Source organism: Grampus griseus (genome assembly GCF_964374135.1).
Source record: "Grampus griseus genome assembly, chromosome: 18".
NCBI lineage: Eukaryota > Metazoa > Chordata > Mammalia > Artiodactyla > Delphinidae > Grampus > Grampus griseus.
The window spans coordinates 74719491-74745053 of NC_139012.1; the positions used below are offsets into that span (position 1 = coordinate 74719491).

Sequence of the window (25563 nt, forward strand, 5' to 3'; positions counted from 1 at the left end):
AAGAATTTTCTCGATGTACTGCTAAAGGTCTCTTAAAAGAAAAATTATAATGAAGTCTGATATAATATATTCAGCAGCCAAAACATAAGAATCATGGCTTGAATGGTTAAACACAAATTACGAGGCTACAACTCTATATCAAGTAACGTAAGAAAACAATAGCTTTATCGATGCATGAGTCATATGCCATACGATTCGCCTGTTGATAGTGTACGATTCAGTAACTTAACTCTTTGCCTGGTTTGTTGGATGGAAATTGCCTGACCTCTGACCACCTTACGTTTCTTTGATTTGACTGGGGAAGAGTCAAACAGGGTTAATTGAGCCCCAGACTGCTTCAGTGGCCTGGCTCGCCAGGTTCCGCATCAGGAATTTTTAGTTAGGTTCTTTTTTCTGGATGTTGCTTCTATATCCAGGACTATTTAATACCTTAACCTTCTGTGTCTTAAAGGTCCCTCTGTTAGTAGTGGGCTATTTGGAGTTCCTACTGTTATGCAATAGATAACACAGAATAAAAGGTTAGGCTCCTGGTCTCCTGTCAGTGGCAGGGCCCTTCCCACCGTGATATCAGCATTTCCATGAGCAGAGGAGTTTCCACTTGCAAATGCAGATGTCTATCTCTCCTGCAGCTCTCAGAGGAACTGAGAACCGCCAGGCTCCAGGCCCAGGCTGGAGCACCTTGGGTGAGGGAGACCATCCACATGCAGAATAAGAGGAGAAGGTAGGTAAGGGTCGCACAAAGAGGGAGGGGACGCAGAGCAGTGGAGCCGGGACCCCTGCTCCCTCGGTTTCTACTCTGTCTTCTGTTCCCGCTCATCTGCTCATCCGAGAGCCTGGGACCAGGGAGGGAATAAGGCTGAGGGGGAGGGGCTAGACAGACCTCGCCTTCTCTTCCCCACGGTTCTGTTCTGAATTGCGATGCTGCATGGTCAGCGCTGGAATGAACCGAGGCTGAGGGAGCTGGTGGAGGGAGAAGGGGAAGAAGTGGATATTGGCTGTTAACTGGGTCTGCGGAAACCTGCAGGGATGGGAAAGGGCTGTGTTGACTCTGGTGGCAGAAGGGAGAACAGAAGAACACTCTGTAGCTGGTCCATTGCAGAGACTGTGCACAATACTGGCCAACACCTCTGCAGTGTTTTGTAACAGGAGCACTTTGGTACATTAATTCACTTCATCTTTGCAAAAATCCCATGAGGTCACTACTCTTTTGAGCCCCGTTTTACAGACAAAGAAATTGAGGTGCAGAAAAGTTCGATAACTTGACAAATGCCAGTGGGTCGGTGGCAGAGCCTGGACCTGCGCTCTCCCGGGTCCATGTCCTCCACACTGGGTTCTTTGCCCGAAACTGCAAACACACTACAGGATCCAGTGTGTTTCCACATACCTATGTGAGGTATACGATGTGCAAGTGTTAATCTGATATCTATACCTTTTTTCATATTTGAAGACGTGGCCTGTAGTGGTGGTACTTCTGGCCCCAGATTCATCCCCTTTGAAAAGCAAATTTCATCAACTTCTTTTCTGTCAGTCCTTCAATCATGACCCTTTGGCCCAGGCAGTCAGGGTGAGACCTGGGATGGGAAACGTCACAGAGTTAGGACAAAATCTGTGGCTGTTGATAGATTGTCACCTGCCTCTCGCAGACTATGCGGCCAATGTGACTGATTCATTAACGCTAATGTGGTTGCCCTCTTATTGAATTTTTTTTCTTTTTTTTTAATTGGAGTATAATTGCTTCACAATGGTGTTAGTTTCTGCTTTATAACAAAGTGAATCAGCTATACGTATACATACATCCCCATGTCCCCTCCCTCTTGCGTCTCCCTCCCACCCTCCCTATCCCACCCCTCTAGGTGGTCACAAAGCACCGAGCTGATCTCCCTGTGCTATGCAACTGCTTCTCACTAGCTATCTATTTTACACTTGGTAGTGTATATATGCCCATGCCACTCTCTCACTTCGTCCCAGCTTACCCTTCCCCCTCCCCGTGTCCTCAAGTCCATTCTCTACGTCTGCGTCTTTATTCCTGTCCTGCCCCTAGTTTCTTCAGAACCATTTTTTTTAAGATTCCATATATATGTGTTAGCATAAGGTATTTGTTTTTCTCTTTCTGACTTACCTCACTCTGTATGAGAGTCTCTAGGTCCATCCACCTCACTACAAATAACTCAGTTTCGTTTCTTTTTATGGCTGAGTAATATTCCATTGTATATATGTGCCACATCTTCTTTATCCATTCACCTGTCGATGGACACTTAGGTTGCTTCCATGTCCTGGCTATTGTAAATCCGCTCATTGAATTTTGATTCAGATGAAAGCCAGTGTGGAGTTAGCATGACTTTTGGAAATATGTTTGCATTTTCAGTTCTACAGGGAAATAACAGCAATTATCTTTATATTTTAAAATTCTGACCCCTCCTTTCCTTTGACTTTATCTTCCACAGTATTTTTTTAATTTTATTTTTTTAATTGAAGTGTAGTTAATTTACAATGTTGTGTTAGCTTCAGGTGTACAGCAAAGTTATTCAGTTATATGTATATATATATATTCTTTTTCATATTCTTTTCCATGATGGTTTGTCACAGGATATTGAATATAGTTCCCTGTGCTCTACAGTAGGACCTTGTTGTTTATCCCATTCTATATATAATAGTTTACATCTTCTGACCCCAAACACCCAGTTTTTCCTTCCTCCACCCCCTGCCCCTTGGCAACCACAAATATCTATGTTCTCTATGTCTTCTTCCACAGGATTTTTGTTTTGAGTATACATAAAAGGTATCAGGGTGAGAAATTTAATCTATGTGGTCATCTGGTCAACTAATTCACCCCATGGTGTTTATTACATGCCTCCTGAGGTCTTGGTTCTTGGCACCCAGGACACAAGCAAACCAGACACACTGTCTCCAGGCTCATAGAATTCACTGTGGCTGAGAGGTGATACGAAAATAAATAGAATAAGCAAGGGGATTTCAGATAAGGATAGATATATTCAGGAAGAAAATAACACATAACGGTGTCTGGGCGACAACTGAGAATGGGGCAGAATGATTCCTTAGACACTGCTTCTTGTTGAGTGAGAGTTTATTAGATACTTATTGTGTAAAGCATTTGAAATGCAGAGAAAGAGTAAAACATACTACCTGTTCTCCACAGCAGTAGCAACAAGACGGGACATGGAATTTCAAGCAGGTCGACTTGTGACCTGCCTGGGTTACCAGGGAAAACTTCCCTGGGACAACATTGACATGAAAATGCTAACGGCACAAAAAGTCTATCGAGCTTGAGTGCTGAGTGAATATGGCCCCTGCCGGCTTAGATGGTGGGAAGAGCTTGGTTGGATAGCCTTACCCCTTTGCAAGACCTCTGCTCCCTGGATTAGACCTTAAGCCTGTGTTTGTTGATTGCACAAGTACTCTGGATCGGCTTCTCCCAGAGGCATTTAAAATATGCCAAGCTGGTGTTGCATAAAAAACAAGCCTATGCATTCAGCAAATATAACTCGGCGAGCAGAGACGCGTCTCTCACTCACCCGGAGGGGAGCCCAGGTCCTGCTGCCGCCAGTGGAACACAGGCGATGGACATTGAGAAGGTCAACTCCATGGACTTTGGAGAATTTGTGGATGTGTTTGGGAGTGTCATCGAGAGATGTCCTCTGATTGCCCCCGCCGTGTTCGGTCCCAGCGCCCGTTCTCTGACTTGGAAGATTTAGAGCAGCACTTTTTTGCCTTTACTGATGCTCTTCCACAGTCAGGTAAGACTTTGGTGTTAGACACTGAGATTCTCAACAGAGGGATTTCAGATATGCTTATCAAAAAAAATTGGGGGGGGGCGGTCATGTGGCATTTTTTTAGTTTTTAATTTAAAATTTTTTAATAGTTTTTAAAGGTTACTTTCCATTTAATTATTACAGAATATTGGCTGTGTTCCCCATGTTGTACACTACATCCTTGATCCTATCTTACCCCCAATAGTTTGTACCTCCCCCCTCACCCTATATTCCCCCCCACAATGGTAACCACTAGTTTGTTCTCTGACCTGTGAGTCTGTTTCTTTTTTGTTATCAAAATAATTTTAGATATTTGAGCCCAGTTGCTTATCACTGGTATATATATTTAGCTCTCTTTGCTGTAAGGGTCAGTAAGTTCCTTCAGACTCTGTGAATGAGAATCAAGATTTGCAGTGTTAAGCGGAAACTGGAGTGAAAGAACGTTCGTTGGCTCAGGGAACATGGCTGTTAAATACTGAAGCTACGGGGTTACCAGGAAAGAGGGACAGGCAGTGGTCTCCTCAGGCCTCCCCGCGGCTCAGGGGCCAAAGGTCAGGCTGGGGGCCCACCCTCTCGGCCGTGTGTTCGCTTTGGGAATGTCCTGTATGCAACAGAGAAGACAGCTCCGTATCAGACTATCTCAGCAGCCCAGGGGAAAGAGCAAACGGCTGACATTTTTACCAGGAAGGGCCGGTTTGGACCAGATGGCGGAGGAAAGTAAACTGCCTCAGATCAGCAACTCCCTGGGGGAGTGAGGGGGGAAAAGACAAGAATCTGAAGGACTCCCTCTGCAGAAAGGGAAAGACATTGCTGATGTCCTTTGGGTAGAGAGAGAAAAGGAGGCACTTGTGGGTGTGGAGTGGGGAGATGAGGAAGTTTAGGGTCAGGCCAACCCCAGGTGACTCAGAAGGGCACACGGCCTCGTTCAGAGGCCGGATGTTAGGAGCCAAGGCTGCCTCCTGGGCTGTCTTCACGGTCCTTGGAGAAGCCTGGATGGGCTGAGGGGACCTCGAGGGGATGGGCTGCCTTCACAGAGGGGCTTCCACAGGGATCTGGGCTGAGAGAGAAGCAAATGTCTCTTCTTTTCCAAACACTCCTCACCTGTGCGCCCAGGGCTTGGACACCCGGCATGGTTTCTAGTTGTCAGGGGATTCTCCCAAATAAGGAACTCATTTTAATTCACTGTAGGCACATATAGGATGAGGGGAGGCTAGGGGGATAAAATCAAGCTGACAGGAATGTGGGCGCCCTGTTGATCCTCACCCACTTCTCAGGGCCTCTCCGAAGCCAAACCCTCAGCTGCCCCATTGGCCTCAGACACTAGGGAACCTCTGAATCCTGACCAGTGTCAGAATCCCACACCACCCCGAGGAGAGGATGTTGGGACTTGATAAAGGTTTGCTGAGTGAATGAATGAAATTGTTCCTAAGAGGATTTTGAAAGATGATCAATCTTGGTATTACCCCTTCCCCACACATTTTAACTGGGGTGACTTTAGTGGCAGGTCAGTGGGACAAAATAACTGGAGGGAGTTTGGACCACCTGGGTGTGTGTTTGCGTCTACACCTGACACAGGTCTTTGGTGGGACCTCCCTGCTGGTCGAGCCGCTTCTCAGCCCTAGGCTGGCGTCCCGGACCACTTGCCTCAGGCAGCTGGGAGCCGTATCTAATCACCTTCATGGCATTAGACAGATGACACTAGCAGTAGAAATAATAATAACAACCACTAAAATGCATTTAACCCTTACTCTTGCTGTTTCAGTCACCTTTCCAAACACCTCGCATTTAACTCATTTAATTATCATTATCATTTGATTATCATTATTATCCCCCTTTTACAGATAAGAAAACTCAGGCACAGAGAGATTAAGTAACTTGATCAAGGACACAGCTAGAAAGTGGTAGAACTGGGATTCAAACCCTGACACTCAACCCAACAGCTTTTGAAGGATTTTCCAGAGAATCAAAAGCAAAATCTAGAAAGTTTCTAGGGGTTGTATTTATTCATTCACTGATTTATTCAATTAACATTAATGCTTGATGTCCCAGACTTTATTTTGCTTTTTACTTTTTATCCTTTTTTTTCCCCAGCCCCCGGCCACGCTGCGAGGCTTGTGGGATCCCAGTTCCCCAACTGGGGATTGAACCGCGGCCATGGCAGCGAAAGCGCCAAATGCTAACCACTAGAACACCAGGACACTCTCTGGTGTTTTAAATAATCACGCAAAACGGGATTCACTGCATAGTCTAGCTTTACTCCTGGAATAGTAAGCAACAAACTGGGTGTCATAGAGTCTTTGAATCCTAAAACTAAAAGGGACCTTAAAGAGATATTCAGGATATGATGATCTAACTGGTCAGGGACTTGTTTTAGATGATCCAAGAGAACCCTCTACCATTAAAAGAAAACTGGAAATCCTGTTTTCTAGAGGAAGCTACGGTCGACAATCCATTTAGGAGACGCTATGATGATTATTGACCAGTAGGTGGCAGTCCAGGACTAATATTTAGCTCCAGCGCTGCTTGGCAAAGTACCCTTTCAAGCCAATCAATTCCTAATTCCCAAGCCAGAGGAATGGCATAGTAAAGGGAAGAAAGTACACACACACACACACACACACACACACACACACACACACACACACACACACACACACACACACACGGCTAATGACGAACCGATGCAATACTGATTTGTGTTAAAAATCAAAGAACAAATAACACTCTCATAACAGAGTTAATCATGTACCTCTTGGTGGCATTTCAGAATTGCAGTAACGCCATCATTCGTTATTTAATACTTATTTCAGAACACAGTTGTTGGAAGAATCAAAGAGTCGGGTACTAATAATTTCCTTAAATGTAGGCTATAAGGTATTTAGATGAGGCTATCAAAATGTGTTTGTTCGCTCAAAGAATACATAACGCTCCTTCCCCAGAGTGATGTGTCAGTCAGCAAACACTTACTGAACGCCTGCTACGCACGAGGAATTGTCGCAGGCACTGGGGATAGAGCCTTGAACAAGACAAGTCCCCGCCTTCAGTGAGCTTACATTCTAGTGAAGTGACACAGGATCAACATAAATTAACAAGATCATTTCAATTCTAGAAACTATTAGAAGAAAATTTGTAATAGGGTGGAAAATGTGTAATAAAAGAGGTCTTTCTTAGGAAGTGATATTTGAGTTTAAAACCAAAAGTTGAGAGGGAAGCTGTGGAAGATCTAGGACAAGGCCACCCTAACACAAGGAACTTGAGACTTTTGACATTTGGGGGGCACGGAAAGACCACGGTGGTTGGAGAATGGTGGAGAGTGGAGGGACAGGAGGAAAGAGGGGTCAGGCAGAGGGACCGTGGTAGCAGTAAAAGTGAGAGGTGATGGTCAGGTGAACTAGGGTTGGAGCAGGAGAGATGAAGAGATGTGGCTGGATTCTCAGGATAGATTTTAGTTAGAGCCAACAGATGTTTTTGATGGATTTGTTGGGGGAAGGCAGGTCAGAAATAAAGAGAAATTAAGGATAAGTCCTCCATTTTTAATCTGAGCAACTGAGTGGGTGGTGCTCTGTTTTCTACAATTAGAGGTTTGGAATTGAGAGAACAGGATGGAGGATGGGAGCTTGGTAGGTCTGAGATGCCTAGTCATCACCCAGATTAAAATATTGAGTGTCCAGTTGGCTCATAACAAAGGGACTCAGTGGAAAGCTGTGGACTAGACTAGATCTGGGTGTCGTGAGAGAACTGATGGCAGTTAAAGCTATGGGACTAGATGAGAACACCTGGGGCATCCGTGTGAATGCAGAAGGGAAGAGATGTGAGTACTGAGTCCTGGGGTACTTCGGTGTTAGTGGTCTGGCAGAGCAAGGACCAGTGACGAGAGTAGGTAAGCGATGGTCCTCTTCCAAGGAGAGAGGGCCAACCATGTGACATGCTCCCAAGAGGCTGAGAGAGAAGAGGACAGAGCGCTGGTCACTGGCCTGAGCAAGCCGTCCATCATCTGTGACCTGATGAGTACAGATTGGTTGGTGGGTGGGGCTGGAAGCTTGGTGGGGTGAAAGGAGGCGAGGAAGTGGAGATGCTGAGGAGACAATTCCTTCAAGGAGTTTTGCTGTAAGAAAGAGCAGAGACGCTGGGAGGAACTAGAGGAACAACGGGGAATCAAGGGAGGGTTTTCCTTTTGTTTATGGAGTGAGTGGCTCTAGGGAGTGTTTGTATGCTGATCGGGACAAGGCAGTGGTGGGACTGATGTTTGAAATTGTAACCTTTGAGACGGAAGGAGGGGCTGGCTCCAAGAGCACAAGTGGAGCGATTGGTCCAGACGACCCACTGCACCAGGAGGGAGAACACACCAGTTGGTACAGTGTGGGGATCCTGGCGGACCGTGATAGGCTTCCAGGCCAACCACCTACGCTTCAGTGGCCGCCACTGTCTGCCCTGCTCTCTCTTGTTGAAGCGAGGAGTGTCCGCTCTGTGCCGGGAACTCTTCGAGGTGCAAAGATTCATGGTGTGTGGTCACAGCAAATAGCGCATGTCCACACCTGCATCTCCAGACGTGGCACGCCAATGGCAGAGGCAGTACCGTTTCAGACTTTAGGAGGGACCGAAGAAAAGGCAGCACTGAGAGGCCGTGAAGCACGGGCCACTGACCAAACCCGGCTAGGCGTAGGCTTTCCAGGTGGAAGGGCCACAGGACTGAGGCAGCGAGGTGGCAAGTGCCCAGGTGAGGTCTCCAGCCTCCTACTAGGGTTTAAGGCCACGGCTGGGAGTGCCTGGGGGATGCAGCGCTGGGAGGGAACCAGGGCTGTGCCGCAGGCCAGTGCCCTCCTGGGCAGGACTCAGGGGTCAGTGATTTGGGGCAATAAAGATGGAGTCTTTGGCTGAATGAGGTCAGGTTCTATTTCTGCAGAGCTACCACTCGCTGCCTGACTCCCACCACCTCCTTTTGTCTGCAGCTGAGGGCTGTGTGTCTGTCTGTCTGTCTGTAAATCCTCTTTTCTAGTCTCTTTTCTTCTTCTCTTGGCTTTGTCTTCTCAGCCTCCTTTCTTTCCTCTTCCCCCTCTTCTCCCTCAAACAGTGGAAAACACATGCTTAATCCTGGGCAAACATTAACCCCAGGTGACGTTTTCAAGAGGGGAGACAAGCCCAGCCGAGTGAGAAGCGGGGTGCCAGGGCCGGGGTGCTGGCGGCCCTGCCCCACGCTGGAAAGGAAGGTCTGGTAGGGGCGGCCAGGGGACAGACCCCACCCCTGCCAGGCCCTCCGGTGGATAACCGCATCCTCCACGCTGGAGCTGGGCCTCTGCAGAGTAAGAAACGAGGAGGGGAAGCCGAGAGAGGGAGGCCTGTGAGAAGGCGGGGTCTCGGGCCCCTCACCTCCTCACCTCGAGGCGTCTTCGAAAATCTGAATAAGTAAGGAGGAGGCGCGGGGCGGGCCTGCGGTTCCGGCCTAGGAGCCGCCCAGGACCCCGCCGCCGCCCATTTTCGCGGTCCCGGCTGGGTGGGTTCGGATCGGATTCGGGTGCCACTTGGCCTCAGGCCTGGGAAGCCGCCCGGCACAGCCACCTCCCGGCCCAGGGCTGGGGGCCCCCCAAGCAGGGAATTTATCACCTACATTTTCGCACCCCCCCGGATCCGCTGGACGTGGGAAGTGGGAAGCAACCACTTCACCTTTGCAGTGCCCCAGGGACAGGGCCCAGGAGAGGGGTTCTCAAACGGTGGTGTTACAGAGATGGGATTATTGGTGACATGAGTTTCGTTTTCAACTCCCCTTAACCTCGAAGGGGCAGCCAGTGCCCCGAAGCCAGTGGTTTTGAGCCCAGGATCCTGGGCGGGCAGCTCCTGGCTCAGTGACCTTGGAAAGGTCACCTACCCCTTTCCGAGTCTCCCTTGAATCCTCACTTCAGTGTAGATGTTCCCCCCCAGTTCTCCCGCCTCTCAGGACATTGGCCCACGATTAGACGGTACAATCCCAATCATCCTTTACCTGTGCAGAAACTGTAAGATTTAAGCAGGGGAAGTTTATACCGTAATTAAAGGGAGGGTTAATGATCTCCTTTCCTAGTGGAGCCCCAAGCCTGACCCTAGCCCCAGGGTCAGATGCTTCCAGCCACATCGCAGCCCAGTTACACTGAGTTTACTAGGCCACATAATACGGCTGTTTATTGAACATTTGCTAGCATTAGGTGCTGTTTGGGTAAATGAATTGTCTCTAATCCTCACCACTACTCAGCAAGTTAGGTGTCATCAGCTCCCCTGTACAGATCCGGCTCCCTGCTTACCATATCTGAAACCTTGCCCAGCCCCAAGAATTCTAATTCTCTCTTTAGAGAGCTAAGCAAAATGATTGACCGGGGCTCAGGAAAACCCCGCTGGATTAGGACTTGAAATCCCAGGTATCACACCAGGGGTTTCTGGTTTTAGGCCAATGTTAGGAGAAGCTCTCTTCCGAGGAAATGTTATTCTCTGAAAGCTCTTTGAGATTTACAGTGGGAGAAGGGAAATGAGCCTCAGAAATGGTGCGTGGTGAGTGGGTGCTATTTTCCTAAAAGGAGGAAAGCCCCTTTCATTCAAAGGGCCGTAGAATTCGGCTGGAAATGGGTTTCTTTGCAGTTAATCCTCTGCAAAGCTCTTTGGATGCCTGATTCCAGAATCCCAGAACTCACACTTAGGGTCACAATTCCTGGGCATTTATTCGCCAAGCCCCACGGACGTTACTCCCATGGACCGTCCCCGCCCTTCTCCTTTGGAACAGAGCGAAACCCATTCCGTGGCTTTGGCAGGAAGTCTTCAGGCCCTTGTGTCCGGCCCTCTGCGACATCAAAGCCCCCCTGAGAGCAAAGGACTTTGAAAAGATACGAAACGCTCGGGCTCCCTTATCGCGTCCCTGCTCCCTCCCGAGCAAGTCGTAAATTCCGAGCCTCTGCGGCCTCTCCCCAACGCTCTTCTCGCTCCAAGGTCTCAAAGGACAAACTTGTCACTTACCGCCCCGCCCCTGGGTCCTGGCCGAGGCCGATTGAAGCGGGGATGGAGGGCCGCGAGGTTTGGGATGGGTTGGAGGGACGGGTGCGGGGGGCGCCCCGAGCCTCCTGACACCCCTAGTTGCCCCTCCTCACGTCCTGGGACCCTGCTTCCCTCGGAAACCCCTCGGGGCGCGGTACCGCGCTCCCGCCGCGTGTCTGTGCTTCTCCGCAGGCCAGGAGGGCGTCCTGCGCTGCCACCCGGACCTGGTGGGCCGCGAGCTGCAGCGGGGCGAGCTCAGCGCCGAGTCGCAGCGGGAGCAGAGCGCCGCGGGTCTCACGAGCCTGGGCGCGGCCGAGCGGCTCTGGCTGGCCGAGCTCAACGCGCAGTACCGCGCGCGCTCCGGCTTCCCCTTTGCGCTCGCCGCGCGCCTCAGCAACCGGGCGGCGGTGCCCCGCGAGCGGGCGCGCCGGCTGCACTGCCCACCCGCGCAGGAGCTGAACACCCCACTGGGCGAGGTGAAGAAGATGGGCCGCCGGCGTCTCGCCGACCTCCTCGGGAGCCAAGCCGCCGAGTCGTAGCGGCCGCGCTAGCCAGCGACCCGGGACGCACGTCGTGACGCGCGAGGGCCGCGGGCGCGCGCGCTGCGCTTGGAACAGCGTCCACACCCGCGCACAAAGGCCGGGGAGAACCGAGGCAGTCTTACGAATAATAAGCCCTTTGGTCCAGCTACCCGCATGCTCACGCTTTGCCGAAATAGATAGTTGCGTGCTTTTCGGCCCCCGCTCCCCGCGCCGCTCCCGATTTATCCAGGTCCCTGCTCCAATTCTTCACTCCCTTAGCGGCCCGCTGACACCAGCTTTTGCGGATTCCAGGGCGCTAATCGAGCTCTCTCTGGCTCCCCACCCTCTCCTGCAAACCCCAGGCGCAAAGCAAAACAGACGGAAAAGGAAGCTTTTATTCCTCAGCGGTTTGTCTGTTTCTTTTTTCTTCTCCCACCTTAGTTGCTGCACGCGACATTTACATGTGAGTGGAAGCGCCTCTCTGGCTCTGGGACACGAACGGGAGCCAGAGCTGGGACAGCAAAGCGCCGGGGAAGCAGCGTGCGGGGGGACGGCGGGCAGGAGAGAGCCCCGCAGGGGCCGGTATTGCGGAGGCGCCCCGTGGAGCAGAGAAGGCTGGGAGCGGGGGCTCTCTAGGATGGACGGGCCTGAAGTTCAGGGCCAGCGGCCTCCCGTCTCTCCCGGGGGGTGGGCCCAGGAGAGCTGGTTTGTCAGAGTCCTTGGAAACCATAAGTCATTAAACATAATTTTTAAAATAATTGAATAACACTCATTGAGTAGTGCTGGATATCCGCACCCCCCCCCCATGAAGATGGGACCCCATAGCACTGATAAAGCGGTTGATGAGGGAAGATCTGTGCCCATAGAAAGCTTTCTGGCCAAAGGAGGCCAGACTGGGCAGCTCTGCACTGGTGGCCAGAAAGTCCACTCACACAGGAGGAGCCCACCACGTTTCTCTCCCACCCCCCAGCCAGCCAGCCATTTGCACTGGAAGGTCTAACGAACCCCGACAAATACTCCGTGGGCTTCTGTTGGCAAAGGAGAAACAAGCCATACCGTCCTCCTCACCGCAGACGGGGTAAGACGTGGAGGCAGAGCTGGCCCTTTTGAAGACAAGAACCTCCATTAGTGACCAGCCCAGGTCTGAGGGACACAGCAGCAAGAAAACCTTTCCATAAAAAGTGGTGTGGCCGCACCCTTGGTTGGGGGCTGACTTCCACAGAGAGAAGCCACTGTGGTAGCACAGGGATTTTAATCACGGAAACCCACTCCCCTTTGCCATCTTACAGACGTTGCCCGCTAGTGGTGAGGGTGAAGGCCAGAGGCTGGTCAGCGTGGTAGGTAGGGGAGCCAGGAAGTGAGCTGTGACCCCACCGAACCTGTAGAACAACTCCAGGGCCTCCCCTGCCAAGGGCGGGCGTGTGCCAAAGCCTGCTCTGGATGTAGGAGCACCAGGTGCACATCACAAAGGACCTGGATGCAAAGTTGGGGCCCTTGGGCCTGGGGCTAGACGCTGACCTCCCTCCAGCCAGGGTGACTTGGGGGCTTTCCTGACACATGCGAGAAACCTGCCGCTTGGCGAAGAGGGTTTTCTGGTCCAGGATACAAGCGCCAAGGGCTGGGCCTGAGACTGAGAATAATACACTATATTGAAGGTACCTTGCCCAGCCCTGGGGTGAGTCCAGCTCTCAGACAGATGGAGCCCAAAATGCAGAGTCTGAGCTCTTTACGTGAATATGCTCAAGCTAAGATAGGTAGGGCTCCCCAAGGCAAGATTCTCAGCCGTATTTTTAGAACGAGAGGGGATGCGATCTGGCCCTCTCAAGGCACGACCTGTGTCTCCAGTTACACAGTTACCTTTCAAGGGCTCAAAGCTTGTCGGTGAAATTGTTTATTTCTGCAGGAGGGGATCCGGGTGGGGGAAGACGCTAGATCCGCCCCTTCAAAGGAGCTGGGGGAGAAGGGGGAGTGCCTCTTCCAAAGCCCCGAGCGCTCGCAGCCGCGCGGGCGGGAGGGCGCGGGACGCAGACGTGGGCGCCGGCAGGGAAGACCCCGGCAAAAGCCCCCGGGGGCTGCTGCTTTCTTCTCGGTAGGAGCAGAGAGGCCAGGCCGGCCCTCCTGCAGGCGGGTAACCTGAGGCTGCCGAGGTCTGGCAGGGCAGTTTGTTTCCTGCCACATCTTTGCTCAAACAGTGACTCGTCCTGGGCCTGTGCCGGCCTCGGAGACGTCTTCTGGTTTCCGCGCTCCGGTGCGCAGGACGCGGGAGACAAACCCCGACGAGCGGGGACCGCGACCGCGGACTCGGACCTCAGCGTGCGCGCCAGCCTGGGCGGCGGGGTGGCCCGGAGCGCGCCCAGAGATGTCGGGGGAGGGGGCGCAGAAGCGGTGGTGTGGATTCCAGGGTGAATAATTAATACTTTTACTTACTAATTCGTTATGAAAGCACGATGGCAATTCTAAGAAAAGTTGGAGAGCAAGGAGCTGATTTCAGCTCCTTTCAACCCCTCCACGCACGCTGCCTTCCGAGATGGGGGGCTGCTTCGCCGACTTTCACTCCCCCTTAAAATGTCCCAGGCCAGCCGGCGAGCAGGGGGCGCCCCCCCGGCGAGCGTCCCCGCTGGGAATTCCCGAGCTCAGTCCCACTCACCTATGTTACCGGGTAACTGAATGGGGGCTTCCTTTTCGTCACCCAGACAGGTACGCTTTAGGGTCTGGGTGTCCAAAGATGTGCATGGACACGGGTGCGGGAAGAAAGACAACCCAATTCTTGGCATAACCTTTCGTCATTTTAAATTTGACACATTGCCAGAGTTCAGCCACAGGATACGGGTTCCGATTCAAAAATAAAGACGAGCTCTTTTTCAGAAAGTATTTACTGTGGGACTGGAGTGGATGGATACCTTCGTTGGCAGTTGGAGAAAAATCTGGATGGAATCAATGGAAAACTCACCATTCAATAAACTAATAAACCGCAGTTAGCAGGTGCCTGTGAAAGGGAGAAATAAATAGGACGCCAAAAGAAAGCAGTCAGAAGTGTCACAACAGCTGAACCTGGTTGTTCTGCGACTCTTTGGTGTGAGTGGCGGGGAGTTTGGGTTCCGGCAAGGAGGCCAGTTGGTTTGGGGTTTAGAAGGCAGTGTTTCTAGGGTGGCACCAGCAGCCCTGTGGTAATTTACATCTTTACAGAGTGCTCCGAGTTACAAAGAGTGCCCCTATAGTAGCTCACTTAAGGGTCGTGACTGGGACAGCTAGCTGTGTGGCCTTGGGAACGTCACCCAACCTCTCTGGGCCTCAGAGTTCTCCTTTGTAAAATGGAAGGGCTACAGACACTAAGTCCTCTGTCCCCCCTCTTGGGAGAGTAACTTCCCAATGGGCTCAGTGACTCAAGGAGAGCTGAACCTTTATCTGAGCCACTTCCTTTAGCCACATAAAACCTACTGCGTAGGGGCTCCTAGGAACATATTTTCATATGACAAACAAAGGTCACTCTAGGCACGAGACATTGGGGAGTGAACAAGCGGTAACTCCACGTCAAAGCCACGTGAGACCATTTAGGTGTTGCTGGCCTGGGGGCCTCTCCTCCCCAGCATCAGGGTTTCCCTCTGGGGTGAGATCCCAAGTGCTCTGTGCTCATGCGTCACACAGAAGTAGAGTGTGTTACACAGCATCCACACTGTGTCCAGAGACTGATTTTAGGGGGGGAAAGAAAAAAAAAAAGGAAGAAAACGTGCAACCGCCATGTATTCACATAACTTTCAGCCAGTGAGCAAAACCAGATTTCTGCACCCAAATATCGGCCCCTTTCCTGAAGCTTTTTATTTTCCAAACCTCCTGGCTTTGAGGGGAGAAAAAAAAAATGTGTTCCTTGCCCTGCATGAGAAAGCTTGCTGTTTTCTCCTCTCTCCTGCACCCTGAGTGTTAAAACTCTAGTCCACCAATAACCTGCCACAATTTCAGGGACTTTTCCTCTGGTAGAGAGACTCAGTTTGCTTGGGGGAAAACATTCTTGACTCCACTGGGTGGAAACACATCTGCTCCTGTGCATGAAGCCCGGACAGCTGTGGGCAGCTGCGGCCCCTCCCTGCTGTTCAGGACGAACATGTTTGGCTCCTTTGTGACCTGGTGGGGCTGAGCAGGCAGTGGACTCCGGGGAGGCCTACAGAAAGAACACTGTGGTGGATTTCCTTCCCAGAGATGTTAGCCGAGCGGGCTGTGGCGTGGCAGGCCAGGGTGTGTTGGGGTCAAACCACCCATTATAGAGCCTTCCTTTGTGTGAGGGGGTTGCCCACTGAGTGCGATGGCCCAAGAACTCCCTGACTCCAAATTAAGTGGAGATTGAGTCGTTTTTCCACATCAGTGTAGACTGCCAAGGTGAACAATTTCATCAGACAGCACTCTCTTCCTTCTCACTCTTCCTTAACGATCCTGGGAATTCAGGTCAGTGCCGGGTGAAGGCTTCCTGTGTGGGGGAGGAGAGGCAGTCTGCAAGGGCTGCGTTATTTGGATAATTTCCTGGACCTAAAAGGGGCTTCAGAAAGTAGGCTTGCATGCTAAGGTGGATACAGACAGCCTGCCCCATCAGGGTTACAAGGGTCACGGGTGCCCCAGTTCCAGAAGCCACAAATATGGGGAAAAGCAGGGTCCCCCAAGCTGGAGCAAACACTGGGGACCTTTGAGCAGGGAGAGAGCCCTGTCAATGATCTGTGGATTCAAGGAGTGTCTCATCTGCCCGGAGGAGCAGCCCGCCCCTTCCGGTGCCTCCTGCCTCCGCCCCCCTCGGTGCCCCTGCCCTTGCCAGCGGCCGGGCTCCTGGAAGCGCCGACCCTCTCCAAGGAATGTGGAGGGGCCGCTACGCTGTCAGTAACAAAGGGACGGCCTCTTGATAACCCGGGGGGTGGCTGCCCCTGGAGTCTTCCGGACCCTTTATTTACCTGGGTCTCTTTCCCCCCACCCTCTCCTGCCCTAAATATCCTGCTCGGGCTCTGGTTCCGTGGGGTCACAGCTTCAGCCCCAGCTCAACCCCACCCCCGAGCGTCCCAAATAAGTTTGCCTCTCTCCAGAGCAATTCACTGCAGCTGCTCTGGAGACGGAGGTACGGGCTGGAACAGAGCCCTGAGCAGTGGAGTTGGGGACGACCGTCCAAGGTGGCTCTCAGCTCGGGCCAAAAGGCTCTGAGAAAGCTACCACGCTCCTTGGGTCTCCGCTGGGGAACCTGCTGCCGGTGGCACCTGCATCCTTCCAGGCCCCCACCCCTGCACCCCGAGGCTGGAGGAGCTGCCTCCCCTCCCCCATCTAGAGCAGGTTTCCAGAGGATAGGCACGTCACAAAGAGCTGTCAGAGGCTAAGCCGTGGGGATGAAAAGACACGCTGGCTCCCTTCCCATCAGCCACCTTCCACCCCTCTCTGACTGCTCCCACCACCCTGCCCCTGCAGGGACCTAGATGGGTTCTCTCCTGGCTGAGAGGGCAACCCAGAGCTGAGGGGACATTTCCACTCCAAGGAGCTTGTCCAAGGACATTGTTGTTGCCTCCTTTTCCCTCACCCACAGCCCAGGGCCCAGGACCATGGGTGGGACCATGCTACTGCCATGGGGGCCCATTTTTCCATGAAGGAAACCAATCAGTGTCCTTTCTCCAGCCATCACACCCCACACCCCCAAGTGAGTGGGCCTCACTGAGATCTGGCCAGCTCCAGGGCCTGGCGTGACCCCTGGGGACAGATCAACCCTGGCCGCTCCCAAAGCATTTGGGCAGGCAGGCCAGAGCCCTTTCTCCAGGGCAGAGCACAGAGACACAGCTGGAAAACCGGGACAATTAGCCAGCGGCCGGCGGCCGGGCCATAAAAACGCAGGAAGCGGCCACCGCAGGGCGGAGGGGATGGCTGTCCCCAATAAAGTGATTGTTCCAAAGAATGCCCACATTCCGAAGACACACAGGCTCAAGCCTGGGCCTTGGCTTCCAGAGCTGGAGGCTTGGGAGGGGGTTGTGAGGGGCGGAAAGAGGGATTGTGTCTCCCAGGAAGAGGAGGAAGATGTTTGCTAGATCAAAAGTCTGCAGTGCCCACCACTTAACCTCCCGTATCCCCTCCCCATCAGGACCGCAGACGCCCACCCCCCTTGCATCCCTCCTCCCCATTCAGTGATTTGGATTCTGTATTGGGGTTTGCAATTTGTTTCCTATTTTATTTCTCAAGAGGTCTGATGACACCCAGTTGCCCGGGCTAGGCCCCGGAGGCCCTCAGGGATGATCTGCTCCAGTCTCCATCATTTGAGTGGCCAGGTCGCTCCCCTCCGCCCCAATGTTAACCTTCTTCCTTAGGAAACACAGAGGACGGGGGACACCAGCAAGTAGGAGATCCCAGGGCCTGATCCTGCTTGGGCCTGGCTTCTCTGCACTCTGCGGCAGGGTGGGTGTCATCTGTAAAATGGAGAGGATGACTACGCCCGCTTTATTCCCGATCCAGGGAGGTGAGAGGATCTAGGGACATAAAGGACACTGGAAGGAGCTCCAGAAATGACGAGAGGAAGTGACAAATGCCGGAGAACGCTCGGCGGTGAGAAGCGACAAGGGCAGATCGGCAGGAGAGGGGCTGCGCCCCGCTGGTTCCCAGAGCGCTCAAAGCCACCCAGCCAGCCTGCCCAGCCCGCCGCCCTGGCCGCTGCGACTCTCAAATCCGAGTCTGGAAGCACCGTCTGGGCTCGGAGAGAAGGCAGACAGCGACCGCCGGCCCACTCCCCGAGGTCGCCAAACCGAGATGGGCGCCTGAGGGAGCAAGTCTGGTTGCCCTGCGCTCCTATCCGCCGTGGGAGGCCCCGAGCCAGGCCGCGCAGTACAGGTCCCCAGAGCCACCACTTCCAGCCCCTGCCCCTGGGACACAGCGCTTCAAAAACCAAGCAGGATCCTTTCTCAAACCTTCCCCACTCGGGGCTTTTCAGGAGCAATCGTTAGTGATGCCCCGGGGTTCCCTTCCCATCCCCTGAAGATGAAAAACAATTTTCTCCGGAGAAATGTTTTACTTTGCAAATGAGAAAGTGTTTTTAAGCCATAGGTATGATGTATGACATAAATACCTAGGTACATATTAACAGAAATTCTAGACTCCCTGTTCCTTGATTTTTAACCACGTATTTATATAAACATATAACTGTAACTTGCTTAATTTTCACAAACAACAAACACACCAGCACCCTGCTCAAGAAACAGAACGTTACCAGATCTCTAGCAAAAACCCTCCTGCTCCCCTCCATTACCGCCCTCCACTAGCCTGACTTCTGCCACCCCTTTCTTGGTTTGCAGTTAAGACTTTTGAATCTTGAGTGTAAATGCTTTTAAAATTTTCTAATTGCTTTAAGAACTTCCCTGGCGGTCCAGTGGTTGAGAATTCCCCTTCCAGTGGGGGTGGGTGGGTTCGATCCCTGGTCGGGGAGCTGAGAATCCCACCTGCCTCGCGGCCAAGAGACCAGGACACGGGACAGAAGCGGTATTGTAGCAATTCAATAAAGACTTTAAAGATGGTCCACATCAACAACAAAAATCTAAAAAAAAATTTAATTGCTTTAACTTGAATCCCAAATGTGAGACAAACTCGGAGATGCAACCTGCAGCTAGGGTCTTAATTTATCTCGTGTGGAGGGCCAGCGGTTTCCTTGGGGAAGAAAATAAATGATCAGAGGTGACAGTTGTTTGGGGCGCGCAGTCGTTCTGGCCAGGGGCGCAGAGCGGAAAGGAACCGGCCCATTTCTCCGGGCTCGCCTCGTCACCTCCCGAGTTGGCCAGAAACGTTGTCATCAAAGCAATGGCTTCCCTTTTCTTTTCTCTTTGGGATGGAAGGAGCTTCTTGACCACCCCCCCTTCTCTGCAAATGCAGAAACATGACTCCTTAGTCTCTAAACTCAGATACCCACCAAGATAGCTCTTTCCCCCCTCTTTTGCAAGTCTCTTGATTTCATTCTTTGAACCTGTGATTGGAGGTTAAAGTGCACCAGGTTGGAAGGAGGAAGCTCTTAACAATAAAGGTTTGAATATTTAGCTGTGATGGGTCGCTGCCCTCTCGCGAGCCCCCCCCCTTATCTTTTAAAATGCAAATCGTGTTTCGGGGGGTTGTGCGCCGGGTGCACGCTGCGCCTCGACGTCTCCAGCCATTGGTGTCTGTGTCATTACTAATAGAGTCTTGTAAACACTCGTTAATCACGTAAGGCCGCCGGCCGGGGCTCCGCACACCAGCCTGTGGCGGGTCTTCCCCTCCTCTGCAGCCTAGTGGGAAGGAGGTGGGAGGAAAGAAGGAAGAAAGAGAGAGAGGGAGGGAGGGAGGAAGGGAGGGAGGAGACAGGCCAGAGGGAGGGACCGCCTCAGAGGCAGAAGCGCCGCGAGGAGCCGGCGGAGCACCGCAGGCCGGGGCGCAGCCGCCCGCCGCTCCTACGCCCCCTCGCCCCTTCCCCAGCGCGGCCCCCGGCAGCCTCCCGCGTCCGTCCCCGGGCAGCATGGTGAGGTTTGCCGTCGGGCCCTCGCCACCATGTACGTGAGCTACCTCCTGGACAAGGACGTGAGCATGTATCCCAGCTCCGTGCGCCACTCCGGCGGCCTCAACCTGGCCCCGCAGAACTTCGTCAGCCCCCCGCAGTACCCGGACTACGGCAGCTACCATGTGGCGGCTGCCGCCGCCGCGAACTTGGACAGCGCGCAGTCCCCGGGACCGTCCTGGCCGCCCGCGTACGGCGCCCCGCTCCGCGAGGACTGGAACGGCTACGCGCCGGGGGGCGCGGCGGCCGCCGCCAACGCCGTGGCCCACGGCCTCAACGGGGGCTCCCCGGCCGCCGCCATGGGCTACAGCAGCCCCGCCGACTACCACCCGCACCACCACCCGCACCACCACCCGCACCACCCGGCCGCCGCGCCCTCCTGCGCCTCGGGCTTGCTGCAGACGCTCAACCCCGGCCCCCCCGGGCCCACCGTCACCGCCGCCGCCGAGCAGCTGTCCCCCGGCGGCCAGCGGCGGAACCTGTGCGAGTGGATGCGGAAGCCCGCGCAGCCGTCGCTCGGCAGCCAAGGTAAGCGCGGCGGCGCCCTGCCGGCGGGCGCCCGGGGAAGGCGCGGCCTCGGCCTCTGGCTGCGGGGCGGCGAGTGCCCTGTGCGGACCGGCGTCCGGGGCGGTCTGGGGACTCCGCGCCAGGGGGGCGGGGCGGGGCGACAACGTCTGGGGGCTCCGGCCCCCCCGGTCCCCGGCCCTTGCGTCTGGGCTGGCTGGGGTCGGGAGTGACTATTGTGGTCTCGCGAGCAGTGTTCAGTGTAGGACAGAGAGGACGCTTCCTCTTTCCTCCCGTCCCTCATTCATAACGTCCTTAGACTCTTGGGAGAGTCCCGCGAAGGGCGGCGGAGCGCGGCTGCACGGGAGCGGGATCGCCCTCCTCACTTGCTGCCGCTCGCACTCGCTCGGTTCGCGGCTTCCCTGGAACGCCCCCGGGCCGGGCTCTAGACCGTCTGTGCACGCCGTCCTTGCCCGTCCGGGCCACCCGGGATGAGTGGTGGTCTGGGGACCAGGAGGGCGGCGAGGCTGCGCGTGGGAACAGATTTGCCCATTCGGGGCAACTCTGGGCATCGGAGCTCCAGCGCGTAGGGAGACCCGGCAAAGCTGCTGAAGCTGGAAAGAAGGTGTTGGCCCCAGGAGCTAAGTAGGGAAGGCGGGGGCGCCCGGGTCTTTGAACCTTTGATCTGCAAAGGGGTTATTTCAGTCAAAAGCCGGAGGGCTGGGACAAGACACCCTGGGACTCCCCTCCTTTCTGCAGAGGGAGAGGGAGAGGAAGTCGTGGTGCAGATTCAGCCGCTGCTCCAGACACGGATCATTTCTCTGGAACCCTCCTTTCCAGGGTCTCCTCTCGTGTGTGTGTGTGTGTGTGTGTGTGTGTGTGTGTGTGTGTGTGTGTGTGTGTGTGTGTGTGTGTGTGTGTGTGTGTGTGTGTGTGTGTGTGTCTCGTAGGTTCCGGGTCTGCCCCTTCTGGTGTCGGAATGTGTGTCAGGGTGGGAAGGAAGTTCAGTAGGTGTGGTGAGAGAGTCCTGTTGGGTCCCTTTTACTCCACGAAGTCTTTCCCAGCCTTCTGCACTTCCGCTTTTTTCTCTTCCCTCCTTTCTGGCCCAGCCCGGCCCGCACGCAGGTTATGGACACTTTGCAGAAGTTTATAGCCAATTACAGCCGTATAAATCAGAGCAGCCGTTGGAGGCTGTCTCTGGGCCTCGGTTTTTACGTCACTGGGCACATGCCAGGACCGACCAGGTGGGAAATGCGGCGGCCCGGGGAGAAGGCCTCAGGGCAGACCTGGAACCTCGGCTGAGTCCCTTCCCCAAGAGGAGGCGCCCTCGCCTGCACAGAGCGCGCTCCAAGGAAGGCTCTTTGCCACAGAACCTGCCTGGGGCGCAGCCGGCGGGGCTGGGGCGGCCTAAGGGAGACCCTTGGCCAGTCCCGGGAGAGTGACCGCGGAGCAGGGGCGGGCGGGGGTGAGGAGAGGGAGGGGAGCCGCAGGAGCCCAGGCCGCGGGGTCAGCAGATGAGAGGCCGCTGTGAAGTCCCGCGCCGAGGTGGCAAGACCGCAGTCGGCGCCGGGCGCCCTTGTGATGCTAATGTGGGGAGACCGCGGCCCGCGGGCCGGAGCCCGACTCCTCTGCGGAGTGTCATCTGTCAAGGGGCGAGGGGGGGGTGGTACTCCGCCCGGCCCGCTTTGATATACACCTTCCCAGCCCTGCCATTGTCTCTTTTAGGGCCCGGAAAGAGGGTGGTGACTTTCGCAGTCAATAATGAATTCTGACAAGTCCCTCTCATCTCTCCCCTCTTCTAGTCCCCGCCTTGGTTCCCAGAGGGTGCGGGGAGCCTCCAAGGCCCTTGGGGCGCTGGCCGCGGGGCGCACAGGGGTCCTGGTCACCGCGTCCCCCGGTCCCTCTGGGATACGGAAAAGGCAGCCCCCCAGCCAGAGCCGCTCCCAAGTACCTCAAGGCCACTATCGCTGCTGGAGAGTTCGGCTGGGAGAACTTTGCGCCCGGCTCTCCAGCCCTGGAGGTTGTCCTTTGTGGCTCCAACCTGGCTCCGGTGCCAGCCCCGCCTTATACTATCTGCGTGACCTAGTCTGATTCTCAGTTTGCTCCTCTGTACGAAGGGGCCACTACCGCTGGCAGCTCGAGTGGGTTGGAGGCGGCAGCGCAGGCTCCCAGGACGTGTCAGTTCCCTTTAATTTCTTCGCGGGCGCAGGGTCGGGGCTGCAGCGCGCATTCAAATGCTTCTGCTGGCCGTGTTGATGTTAATGCGCCTGGCGGGGAGGGGGATGAAAGCCCCGCCGCCATTTGCTCAGTAGTGGTAATTCAAACAGAATGCGGTTGTTATTAAGGCATTGAAAGGGCTTTTCTTTGATAAGATCGCCTTGTCCTGCATTGTTTGGGGCTGTGTTCTCCTTTCAGCGGCTTGGGGGAGCTCCCTCTGATCCGGCCTGTATCTTCCCAGGGCGCTTTTGTTGTGGTTTGCAAAGGGTTTTACCTGAACAAAGTCGGCCTGCGGGGCATTAAACACCTCCGAGCAACTCCCAGACCCTTTAGATCTAACTGTAGCACCGGGCACAGGGCGATTGAACCTGTTCTGCTGGGAGAAGACCCCGACCTGAGGCCAAGTGGGAGAGAACAGCTCCTGAGCGGGGCTGTGCCGAGGGCTGACCTGGGACAGACCTGGTGGAGACACCAGGCTCCGGCCTGCTCCGACTTGGTCGCGCTGTTTGTCAAGGCCCTTCAGTAAAACAATCAATCCAAGGTTTAATATGTTGACTCAATCCAATGAGCATAGATCACTGGTCAGGATAGCCCTGGCAGGGTTTGCAGCAGAAATAAATGGAGGATTAAAAAAGAAAGAGTGCCAAATGCCAAGCCACGCTCGGCCAGGTATAGAGCGTCCCCAGAGAGAAGGATCATCTGCCTACCAGACCCCGGCTCAGAATTCCTTCCACCCGATAGATAGGGCGTGCGTGTGTGAGTGTGAGTGTGTGTGTTTCTGGTGACTTGAGGGAACACGTCAGCTACTGCACCCCCTTCCCACTTCTAATAAAACAAACAGAAAGTAACACCCCACCACCACGACGAACAACACATATTCACAATGCCGGCTGTTTTTAGGGTAGGTTTCTATCCCTGGTAGGCCTGAAAATCTGAATATTCCCAGGACTCTGGTGCCTCTGCCCTGCCCTCTTTTCCTCTGGGCCGCACCAGCCTCAGGTACTGTATTTGGTTTACAAAACCGGTGGTGGGGTTCTGCTATCTTCTGCGTATATGAGTTTAAAATTTTTCTTAATTTTCAAAAACTGCTTAACCCCAAGACCAGTTTAGTTGTCCCGAATAGCCCCATACCCTCCCCCCAGGACCCTCTGGGGGGGTCTTGTCAGACTCAGCAGGAACCAGCCAAACCGTGGCCCCCCAGGGCGGTGGAGGAAGAGAAATGGCTCTTGGGTTAGGGAGGTTTGTCATTACCCATGACTGATGGGCTGCCTTGCAGTTCTCAGTGCTAACTTCGCCTTCCTCCACAGTGAAAACCAGGACGAAAGACAAATACCGAGTCGTGTACACGGACCACCAGCGTTTGGAGCTGGAGAAGGAGTTTCACTACAGTCGCTACATCACCATCCGGCGGAAAGCCGAGCTGGCCGCCACGCTGGGGCTCTCCGAGAGGCAGGTGGGAACCCTCCAGGGCCTGGTCACTACCTGGGGGAGTCCCGTGAAGAGGGTTAGAAGCCAGGCCCCAGGATCCACCTAGTTCTGTGGGCAGATTAAAGCAAGAAGATGGAGAGCATTTTCCTTCCAGATGCTTTTTATTAAGACTTTTTCCCCCTCTAGTTGTCTTCTTTTTTAAAAATATATATTGTTGAACTTTTTTTTTTCTATTTTGGGGGACCTGGGAGGTACAAGAAAAAACTGAGTATAGTCTAATCCAGAATTCTATTTGGGTCAATAAAGACTTAAAGGCTTACTCTCTCTGTACCCAGCACGGTACCTGGGCAAAAAAATTAATATAAGACCCCAATCCCTGCCCATGAAAACTAGAGGGTTGAGGCTTGCCTCCGGAACGCTCTGTGTGGTCTGGGAGAAAAAAAAAAAAAAAGTCAAATTCACAGTCAGGAAACCCCACATTAAAACTCATTCTCAGCCCCAAGGTGAGGAATATTACATTTCAGTTTAGCTTTGAGAGGCCAAAGGTTGTTATTTTGAAGTACATCCAGCCCTGGCCTCCTCTTGCTTGGTGTGAAAAGGGCCTGGTGGTTTCTGTTTTCCTTGCTTCTGAGACTCTGAACTTTTCCAGTAAAGTTGTAGATAAAGGTTGCTTTGGAAAGAAACCTGGGGAAAGAGAAGGGAGGGGGAAGCTCTTCTCTTTCGAGTCTGAATTGGGCTTGGGAAGGGCTCCAACAAGCACCCCAGCGCGGGGCATTACGGGATCGTCCATGGAAAGCTGTGTGAAGGGCTGGGATCCTTCAGGTCCAGAGGGCACTTGTTTGGCCGGAGAAGGGGACACTGGTGTTTGTGCCGAACACTGTCCCTTTTTGCCTTCGCAGCCGCTTCACCACCTTCTGTTTCTCTCCGCCTTTCCATTTCCAGGTTAAAATTTGGTTTCAGAACCGCAGAGCAAAGGAAAGGAAGATCAACAAGAAAAAGCTGCAGCAGCCGCCGTCGTCCCAGCCACAGGCTCCCCAACCGCAGCCAGGTCCCCTGAGAAGTGTCCCGGAGCCCCTGAGTCCCGTGTCTTCCCTGCAGGGCTCGGTGCCTGGCCCTGTCCCTGGGGTTCTGGGGCCGACTGGGGGGGTGTTAAACCCCACTGTCACCCAGTGACCCACAGTGGCCTGCGGTAGCAGAGCAATTCCAGGCTGAGCCATGAGGAGCATGGACTCTGCTAGAATCCTCAGGAAAGACCCCTCCCCTCCCACCCACGACCGTTCACCAACCGACCTAGCCCTCCAAGGAAACATGGGGGCCTGGGGGAAAGACAAGTGCGGTTGGAGGCCTCAAGGAAGACGTTCTCCCAGATTTTGACTTTTTCTGGTCTGACTCTTTCTGCCACTGAGGAGATGGGAAATGACCACTGGGGCTTCCTTTAGTACTGGCAGAAACGCTGCCTGGACTGGCTAAACAGACCAGCCTTTCAGCCCCTTCCTCAGCTCTTTGCCTTCAAAATCTGCAGGTTGCCTCTCTGGTTGGAGCTGACGGGGGAGAGGGACTTGGGGGACCGCCAGGGATGGAGTCAAGATGGCTGCTGTCCACTCACTGCCCT

The 25563-nt window shown here is 54.0% G+C and overlaps 2 protein-coding genes across 2 annotated transcripts; both read left to right on the forward strand.

Annotated features, from left to right (window-relative positions):
• Positions 1-3578: 3578 nt before the first annotated feature.
• Positions 3579-11302, forward strand: URAD (ureidoimidazoline (2-oxo-4-hydroxy-4-carboxy-5-) decarboxylase; the record flags this gene model as incomplete). The annotated part of the gene is given in 3 exon segments (XM_082675643.1): positions 3579-3677; positions 3680-3755; positions 10956-11302. Coding segments are annotated over 3 exon segments (522 nt in total).
• An 8493-nt stretch (positions 11303-19795) lies between these two features.
• On the forward strand, positions 19796-25124 carry CDX2 (caudal type homeobox 2; the record flags this gene model as incomplete). Its single annotated transcript, XM_082675667.1, has 3 exons — positions 19796-20330; positions 23831-23976; positions 24894-25124. The coding sequence occupies 3 exons, from the start codon at positions 19796-19798 to the stop codon at positions 25122-25124; spliced, it is 912 nt and encodes a 303-aa protein (XP_082531793.1).
• Positions 25125-25563: the final 439 nt, after the last annotated feature.